General features: G+C 44.5%; 1 protein-coding gene across 1 annotated transcript; it reads right to left on the reverse strand.

Annotated features, from left to right (window-relative positions):
• Positions 1–3141: 3141 nt before the first annotated feature.
• Positions 3142–4545, reverse strand: LOC134968721 (paraneoplastic antigen Ma1 homolog). The gene has a single exon (XM_063944223.1). It carries the CDS (start codon positions 4543–4545, stop codon positions 3142–3144), a length of 1404 nt encoding a protein of 467 aa, XP_063800293.1.
• Between the last annotated feature and the right edge of the window lie 5940 nt (positions 4546–10485).

The raw sequence follows: 10485 nt of genomic DNA on the forward strand, positions 1-10485 counted from the left end.
GTGAAACATCAATAGGCAGTCGAGCTTTTCTTCCAAACATAAGTGAATAGGGAGAGTACCCCGTGGATTCATTTCTAGTACAGTTGTAAGCATGAACCAATTTATTAATAAAACGTTTCCATTGTAACTTATGTTTGGTATCCAGAGTTCCTAACATATCAAGCAGAGTTCTATTAAATCTTTCCGGCTGTGGATCCCCCTGAGGATGATATGGCGATGTTCTAGATTTTTTTATTCCACAGCAAAGACACAGTTCTTTAATTAACTTGCTTTCAAAGTCCCTTCCCTGATCCGTATGGATGCGAGCTGGTAGCCCATAATGTACGAAGAATTTATCCCAGAGGGTCTTGGCTACAGTCAAGGCTTTTTGATCCCGGGTAACATACGCCTGAGCGTATCGGGTAAAATGGTCAGTGATAACCAGAATATTACTTTCCCTCCCATTTGGCCCTTCTAAAGACAGAAAGTCCATACAAACTAATTCCATGGGCCCAGAGCTACTCAAATTGACCATTTTTGCGGAAGGAGTGGGCAATTTCTTTCTAAGGACACAGTTTTTACAATGTGTACAATAATATTCAATCTCTTTACTCATGTAAGGCCAGTACACTCTCTCTTGTATTAGATGTAAAGTTTTATCCACCCCCAAATGTCCATGGTTATTATGCAGTGACTTGAGAACCATAGGAATATGAATGGTAGGAAGAACTAGTTGATGTTTAGAATGCCCCTCACTGGTAATGGTTTTTCTAAAAAGGAGGCCTTGTCTGAACACCAATCTCTTTCTCTGTCGTAGTAAAGCTTTGCTTTTGAGGGATAGATTACACTCCAATACTCTTCTAGAATCTCTCAAATGTTTGATGACAATGGCAATATCAGGGTCTTGATCTTGATCCTTTCGTAGTTGATCTTTGGAAATGATGGGTAACTCCCCTAGATTAGCGGGATTAATCCAACAGTACATAGTAGGAAGAGAAGCTTCAGTGGCTCCCAATGAGTGTACAGCTCCTACGGAATTACTAGGTAACAGACGTATTTGATGACATAATCCTTGGAGTGCAGGAGCAGGTATTTCCACCCATTCATCATTAGGACTAATAAACAGTGGATGGGGTAGTCGGGATAGAGCATCAGCATCCACATTCTGAACTCCTGGCTTATATTTTAAAGTAAAGTGATAATTTGACAGGGCTGCTAACCACCTATGTCCCGTGGCGTCTAATTTGGCGGTGGTATTAATGTATGTCAATGGATTATTATCCGTGATCACCATGAAGTGAACTCCATACAGATAATCGTGAAACTTATCCACTACAGCCCATTTTAACGATAAAAATTCTAATTTATGGACAGCATACTTCTTTTCACTGACTGATAGACCTCGGCTAACATAGGCGATTGGCTTTAAACCAGTATTGTGTTGTTGGTATAGCACTCCCCCTAATCCTTCAAATGATGCATCAATATGCAGTTCATAAGGAAGCTCCGGATTGGCATATGATAGAACAGGAGAATGCGTTAGATGAAATTTTAGTTTTTCAAAAGCCTCTTCACATGATGTTGTCCAACGGTCACCAAATGCTTCATGGGGCTTGTGAAGGTTCTTTAGCTTTTGATCCCTAATCTTTGTTCGATCATGTTTGTAGGAAGGATATCCTTTAGTTAAATCGTTTAAAGGACGTGCAATTCTGGAGTACTGAGGAACAAACCTCCTATAGTACCCACAGAATCCCAGGAATGATCGAAGATCCTTTAAAGTATTTGGGCGTGGCCAATTTTGTACAGCAGCCACCTTGTCTGGGTCGGTAGAGACCCCATCCCGGCTAACAACGTGACCCAGATATTTCACTGTGGTTTGACAAAATTTACACTTGTCAATTGACAACTTTAACCCTCTTTTCTGTAGTCTGTCTAACACTTTTAACAGTCGGTGGTTATGTTCATCCAGAGTTCTTCCAAACACAATAAGGTCATCTAGATAGACTAGAACTTCTCGATAGCACATATCCCCTACCGTTTGTTCCATTGTTCGCTGAAAAGTGGCTGGGGCTCCTTTAATCCCTTGGGGCATCTTTAAAAACTCAAAAAACCCAATGGGACAAATGAAAGCTGTTTTAGGACGGTCATCAGGATGCATTGGTATTTGATAGTAACCACTCCGCATATCAAGTACAGAGAACCACTTGCTGCCCTGTAAACAATCCAATGCTTCCTCCACTTTGGGTACAGTGTACTGATCTGGAATTGTCCTATTGTTTAAGGTACGATAATCCACACATAATCTGATATCCCCATTCTTCTTTCTGGCCACTACAATGGGAGAGGCATATGGACTATCTGAGTCAGCAATAACTTGATTCTCCAATAAACCCTTTAAATGCTGTCTGACGTCGTCAAAATCTGCCGGTGCCAAACGCCGAGATCTTTCTCTAAAAGGAGTTTCATCATTCAGATGGATACGATGTTCTATTCCAATGGCCGTGCCCAAATCCCATTCCCTTAAGGAGAAAACTGGCCCTTTTTGCGTTAATTGGTAAATTAGCTGGTCCTTCTCAGCCCCAGTGATATCACTGTTTTGAAAGCACTCGGAAATTTTGTTAATAAATTCCTTCTCAGGATCACGATGAATAACAGGAATTGAGGTAGTTGAGGAAATTACATCTACTCGGTTTACCTTAACTGAATCTAGTTCAGAGATGACACTAGAGGCAGAGTTAGAGATCTGGTGTTGTTCCAAACACCAATCAGATAACATCTTAAATAAATTTGAATTTGTACCTACAATTACTGACACCACTCCCTTATCTCCAGGAGAGTCAGGGCAAACCAGTGCCAGAAATGGTAATGGGTCTTGATATCCAGCTGATTGTTGAGGAAATTCTATCTGAGTAACGACATATCCCAGGTATGGATACTTTTGTTCACTTAAACCCCAAATAGTTAATCCATCAAAAGGCATTAAGGGGACATCAGACAGATGTTGATGGTACCAACTTTCAAAAATTATAGATACTTGAGATCCACTATCAAGTAAGGCGGTACAAAGGCATCCATTTAATAAAACAGGCAACAAAGGGGCCTGTCCCATCATTCCTTCAGGAATAACGGAGGGCCACTGGTTACTCCCCATTTGGCAGACAATTATAGGTGGGGAGCCGGTGCGGGGTTCATCGACATCCCTTCTACGTTTCCCGGCTGTTCACGCTGGTTTCTATCAAGTGAAGCTACGTGTGAGGGAAAACTTCTTCCTTGACTACATTCAAAAGATCTATGTCCCAATTGTCCACATTTGTAGCAAGTGATATTGGAATTATCTACAGATCTCCTACTGAACCCTCTACCTCGTCCAGATGATGACAGTCTCGGTGTAACAGATGGTACATTCTGTAAAGAAATCAACTGATCTAATTTCTTATTTTGTTCCTCTATTAGCTTTAATAACTGCTCATTTACTGAAGAAACTTCAGGAGTAGGAACAATTACTTTAACTCGCTTTAGAGTCTTCTCTCTGTTTTCAATCTGCACCTCTTCTAGTTTTACCTCTTTTATCAATTCACCTAAAGTAGGAGCAGGATCCCTGGGCAATATACACCTTAGACGTTGAGCTACTGGGTTAGTAGTCAAAGCCCCTCTTAATATATGCTTCAATCGTCTTTCATCAATTTCTAGTGGATCAATCCCCCCTTTATCTAGCAGCTTGTAGAGAATTTTATCTAACCGATAAATATAATTGGTGAGAGTTTCATTAGGCTCTTGATAAGTTTGATTCAGTCTAGATAAGATGTCCCCTACATCCTCTATTGTTCCAAAAGAATAGTCTAATGCCTCGAAATTATTTTTCAAAGTAGCTTGTGAATTACTTCTCCTTGTAGCATGAATTATTCCCATAGCAGGGCCCCTCAAACTTTCCACGATCCTTTGTTTTTTTATATGTTCTGGACATCTCCACTCCTCCGAATGTTGTACTGCCGCCTCCCGCCATACATCATAGCTCTCTTCTCCTGTGGGAACTGGAATTACCCCTGAAAAGATTCTCAGTCTCCGATACCCCCCTTCATAATGCCATCGTTCAAAATGACTAACCACCTTATCCATTACGTTTTCAACTTGGGGATCCATTTTATCCTTATCTAATAATTCTTCTTCTGAAGTATTACTGTTATTTTGATAACATCCTGCACTTGTACTCTCAATTTTACTATCCGCTTGCATGATGGTCTTCTGCCCTCCATCTACATACTTATCCACTGGCCACATTACTTTCCATTTCTTACCAGGGGCCTTTTCAATTAAAATATTAGCTGGTATTACAGATGCATCTAATTGATTGTCATTACTAATTAGAATGGCACATATTTCATCATTAATTCCTTTCCATTTATCTACAATATATGGTTGTTTTATTCCATACATTTTCTTTACTTCACTTACAATATCATCATCTATTATTTCCATAAAATTTCCCAAAATGCTTACACTTTTCTGTGCATCTACACCTTTGCTTTTACACCAGCTATATATATCTTCTCCCTTTATAAACTCCATTTCTATATATTTGTTCGGATCTCAGCCTTAGTGCCTCCAAATGTAACCCTTTTCTTCTCAGGGATTTAATTAACTGTATAGTTCACACCTTAATGTAGTGCCTCCACCCAAATATTTCACTTATTCAATAAGCATGAATAAGGTTAAGGGTATATTTGGGAACACCCTGTTTTATCATCTATTGTAAATACCTAAATTAATTTAACTATCTTCCACTTATATTCTATTCCTTCTTTATTCACAGGTTCCTTACTTTCAATGACGGGTAGTCAATTCATCTCCACTCCAAGGATTCAGGTAAGTTAGGTTCTATACCCAATCACTTTGGACTCTAGTCACAGGTGTTTTAGATATTATACATAAATTTATTACACTATTGTTCAGATAAACCCCACAATAGAGCTTTCATAAATTTATATTCTAATAATGAGATAAAACATTTCATAACCAAACTTTTGGCTACATCAATAGATAGATATATAAACCAATAAATTATAGCCAATACAATACATATCTATATATATATATATATATATATATATATATATATATATATATATATATATTTATATTAATCTTTCTATATAAAACTACCCGTAATTGTCTACACTCAGAACTAGTCCAAATAGGTACTGGACTCCTCTTCTTAAATAAGTTTGTTGAATATGCTAGGATCCTTCTTAGAGTGGTTAGTTGAGTACTTATATATGCATATATAATCTATTTAGGATGATACCATGCGCCATTTGTATTCCAAATTAACTAGGAAGAACATCAGTAACAGATAATCCTTCTGTAATCCTTGCTGACCACGGCTGGTGTTCATGTATAATAAAGAATGCTATCCTCTGCGTGGATGATCAATCTGTCTTAACTACTGTTCACTCAGAACTGAAGAAATATTCCTTTAATGAATACTGTGTTTCTATTGTAGTAAAGTGTATCCATTCAAGTCTATACTGAAGTGATATTGATACAAATAGTGTAGCTGTTTCCAATCTGCTGTGCAGAGGATCACTCTGTTTTAGCTACAGTTTACTCAGAGCTGAAGAAATATTCCTTTAATGAATACTTTAAATAGTGTAGCTGTCTCCAATCTGCTGTGCGTATGATCACTCTGTTTTAGCTACAGTTTACTCAGTGCTGAAGAAATATTCCTTTAATGGAATACTTTGTTTCTATTTTAGTAAATGGTATCAATGCAAATCTATACTGGCTTGAGTTACTTGTATTGGTTATTATGTCTGTGATAATAGGAAAGGAAATATTCCAATAGCCTTGTATTAAGTCTATAGTCTATAGGCACTAAAATCAAGATATATATAGCCAAGTATAGATTTAAGCTGATTAGGATCACTCCTCTATGTTACAGCAGGATATCCATTAACACTGGCCGTAAGTGATAGGTCACTGAGTTCACTTTAACTTTAACAAGTCTGTGAAATGGTGTTAAATAATAATAAATATTAACTGTAGCTGACCTCCATTACTGTGTTCCGTTAGTAATGTCTATTGTGAATAGGTGCACATTAGAGATAGCAGTACAGACCTTAGATGTCTTCAGTGAGTGCCTCCTGACACTCACTATATTAATGATAGGTAGCCACGCCCACCTTGCCTTTCATTGGTGGACAGTGAAGAGGCAGAACACAGCGGGGATGATTATTACAGTCGAGGTAGTCTGCTGCTGCTCAGGCCGGTCACGGCTCCCCCCGACTCTCTGAGCTCCACGACCCTGCAGGTATATGTCATTAATCTTGCCTGTCACTTCTCTTCACGGCTTGGCCAGCCGCCGCTGCTCTGCCTTCTCACCGCTCCGCTGGGACTCTTGTCCTGTCACCTCTATTCACAGCCCCGCCGGCCGCCGCTAATCTTGTCTGTCACTTATCTTCACGGCTCAGACAGCCGCCGCTGCTCTGCCGGATCACGGCTCCGCTGTGATTCTTGTCCCACCGGCCGCCGCTGCTGGGGCCGGTCACAGCTCCCCCGGCTCTCTGTGTTCCACGACCCTTCAGGTCACTGCCTCTGATCTTCCGGGCTAGGGATAGCGGCGCCGGTCTCTGCTCCCTCAGCTTTCCGTTCTTGTCAGCAGCATCCAATCTCTCTATTCTCTTCAGTGTGCTTTCGCTCGTTAGGGAGACACTTCATCTCCACTGCGCCGCCAATGTCCACAGCACAGCTCTTAGTTGCGGGCAGTGAGATATAGAAGTATCTCCCTCAGAGGCGCACACACTAGTCCCCAACAGCTCTGCAGCTCCCCCTTATATACCGGAGCCCCAGGGGCCACGAGAGCAGGCTCAGTCCTCAGGGGGTCGAAATCTCCCGCCTACAGCTCGAGCTACTTTACTTCTGTCCTCGTGCCTCACTGATTGCTGAAGGAACACTGTAGTCACCATTTTAGCCCCTTATAGGTCCCATAATACAGTTCTGGTAGGGGTGCTAAATTAATGTCCTCACTCCATATTATTATTATACATAGGAATGACTTGTATTTTGACTTACAATTACATAAATCACATTTAATCTCCAAACTCCTGTATATTTACCTCACAATAACTTTAATACATTTACTGACATTACAAAACCTATATATATATTTATATGTTTTATGACTAACAGGATACACACTTTGAAACATCTCTACACATAGAAATTTAGATTTGGGTAGGGTGTGTTCAAACTGTAAATTGCAGTGTAAAAATTAAGCTGCCAGTATTTACCATGCACAGAAATAATATAACAAAGCCAAATCTAACTCTCTCTGCATATCTTACATCTGCCCCACCTGCAGTGCAACATAGTTTAGCCCAATTTCTTACTTTTTTGGTTTGCTAACAAACCTGAATAACCCCTTTAATGTAGATTATAGCTCATAGCCCTGTGTAAGTGAAAAAAGTAGGTAAAAACCTTTATTTTAAGGCAAAAATGTTGAGAACCTCTGGTACCCCCTTCTCAGTGAATAATCCTGCACTTGGAGGCATTTAAATACTATATTATGGACCAGAGTAACATGTCACTTTTCTGTAAAAAAAAATCTTAAAAAAGTGTTGCATAACTTGCATTATGTGGAACATGCATTTGTGATGCTATATACATGGGAAATCGGTTTTTGAACTTGCAGATAAGAGTTCCAAGTATTTTTTTCCAAACATGAAGAGCGAGTGCAAATAGCACAAGCGTTTGAAAACTTCAAGGCCGTGAGGATTGTATGGGCCTTGCACAATTAGCAGGTTAGCAAACAGTTAAAGAGGTCTGGGGGTTGGATGTTAATCAGAATAATGGGAGTGTTAGGGAGGAGCTAGCAGCCATTTTGAGGGAGACAGGATTGTTCATCTGCCTCTTTCTCTCCAGAATTTCTCAGGGAAGGCTGTACTGCTCCTGTGAGTATCCTCGTAGCTCTTCCATTTACATTCTTTTCTCTCCTTTACTGTATTCTTTCATTATTCTTTACTATCCTCTTTTAATACTTATTAATTCTTTCTATTCCCTGAACATTCTTTTCTTTCTTCTATCATAATCTACTGATAATGGCCGCTCGCCCACACAGACGGGCGCTTCCCCCTGCCCGCTATCTCGGTGCTGCAGCTGGGGCGACTTCAGCGGAGCCTCCAGCTCGACGTGGCCGCCAGTCCCCCAGCTCTCCTGTCTAACCTGCTGCCATGGGTGCGCTCGCGGGTGCTTCCCCCGGCGGTCTCGCAGCTACTTCCGCCAGGGGTCCCGCAACGCGCACGGGGGGGCTCCGGCGGGTCCCGGGTCGCGGCGTCCTTGCTCCTGCCTCTGCCTCGGCCCCCACCGATGCACGTGGTGCGTGGGTCGGTGCGTGGGTCGGTGCGTGGGTCGGTGGCGGGAGCACATGTGGACGCACGGCTGCTTTTTACCCCTGGAGGTGCTACAGTGTCAGCCTCCAGGGGTATGGGCATTCATTATGGGCGAGCCACAGGGGATAGGCAGGGGGGCACTCTGCAGCATTTGTCCCCTGGAGGTGCTACAGTGTCAGCCTCCAGGGGTAGGGGCATAAGTTTTGGGGTGAGGCAGGGGGGCGCTCAGCCTCCAGGGGTAGGGGCGCTAGTGACAGGCGAGCCATGAGGGGGAGGCAGGGTCTGTCCCCTGGAGGGCATGTTGTGACATCCTCCAGGGTTTCAGTCCCTCTTATTACTACTGCAGGGGGGTCCTCTCCAGGTCGTGGAGCACCTGCGGGGGCAGCAGCGCGTGTGCCCTTCTTGGCACGCAGCGCCCTGGCTCGGGATAGGCGTGTTGGGAGGCGTGGTGCTGTTGGCCGCAGTCGAGGGGTTACCCCGGCATCTGGCGATGCTCGGCCCTCTGCAGCGGACGCCCAGCCATCTGCGGCCGCTCAGGGTCAGCAGGATTGGGGTTCCCCCTTCGGGCCATGAACCCCCTGGATGGTGCCAGCCTGCCTCAGGCAGTCACTGGGCGGGGGACTAGACGCGCAGCTCAAGGTCCTGCACATCCGGATGGTGGTGCAGGGCCTTTGGCTGGTAGTGCACCTTCAGAGAGGGGCCTTGCATGCTCTATTACACCGGCGGCAGGACCTGCACCTATGACCGGGGACACAGCGGTTGTTTCCACGCTACTGGTTTCCGTGGTAGGGATTTTAACTCCCCTCTTGACTGCGCATGCGTCCGGGAGTGGATCGGCGAGACATTTGAGTGACTTGCGGTCTGCACTGACCCCTCTGGTCACTCAGCTAACGTCGTTATGCGCTGCTCCCGATTCTACTGCGGGGCAACAACCGCTGGTTGTTCATGGGTCTGGTGCGCACATAACCAATTGCCAGGCTCTTCGCTGGCACCTTCTGTCCCCTCTCGTGTTTCAGATCCTGTAGACACGGCAGAGAGTGATTCCGGTGACAGTGACCAGTCTTCCGCATCGGCCGGGTCGAGACGGGACTCCCAAGCCTCTTCGTCAGGTGAGATTGCTGGTGGTAGCGTACTAGGGCAGCTGGGCAATGTAGCTGTGGCTGCGAGTGGCAAACTGCACACAGAGCTTTCCAAGGGTAAACGCCGGAGGCACGGCCGTTCCCGTAAGTGCAGTAAGCGTTCGCACCACCATAGGCACGGTAGCAGTAGCAGCAGTCTGGAACAGGGCAGCTGCAGCGACGTGGTGCGTTGCCTGTACACCAAAGTTTTGAGGGGTCTCCGCCCACGGATATGGGATCGGATCAATAGTGGGTCCTACGAGGATGTCTTTGCTTTAACTTCCAGGTCCCGCAAGGCTTTGGTGGTGGCCAAGAAGAAGCATGGGATAGGGGAGGATGCCTATCGGCCCTATGTTAACTGGCTCAAGGGGTTCTACACCTTCTCAGCCTGTTATCTGAAGACACGCCCGGAAGAGGCTTTGAACATTGTGCGCTATCCACACATGGTTCATGATCTATTCCTTTAGAACCGGCCTCTCGCTTGGCTTCGGTATGACACGGAGTTCAGGCGCAAGCAGCACATGCTGCACATCATGGCCTTCGGAGTGAAGGACGTTGAAGTGTGGCTTGAGGTTACGGAGAGCTCCCTCTAGCTTGAGGAAGCCTCTCCTGCCCAGCCTGTTTGGACGCACGGTAAGGGTTCCTTTCGGGCCAACTCGGGAAAAAGGTCCAAGGGTCGCTGTTTTGCCTTTAACAACTGCAACTGCGGATCCGGGTCCACATGTCATTTTTGACACTACTGCCTGCGTTGCGGAGCATCCCATCCTGCTATGGAATGTCCCGAGCCTGCCGGTGCGGGATCGGGTGGCAGATCATCCGGCGTTGATAGTGCCCGTCAGGGTGGACGCCATGCACTAATAGCTGCACTGGTAACTTTTGCTGGACGGTTTTTTAATCAAGGGGTTTCGCCTTCCCGTTAGCGGCGAGGTCCCTTACTTGGTTCCAGGGCTGGTTATATGGCAATCAAACAGGATAACTGCTCTGGCATGCCCAGCGGTGGCTCA

Source organism: Pseudophryne corroboree, chromosome 11, assembly GCF_028390025.1.
Source record: "Pseudophryne corroboree isolate aPseCor3 chromosome 11, aPseCor3.hap2, whole genome shotgun sequence".
Classification (NCBI taxonomy): Eukaryota; Metazoa; Chordata; class Amphibia; order Anura; family Myobatrachidae; genus Pseudophryne; species Pseudophryne corroboree.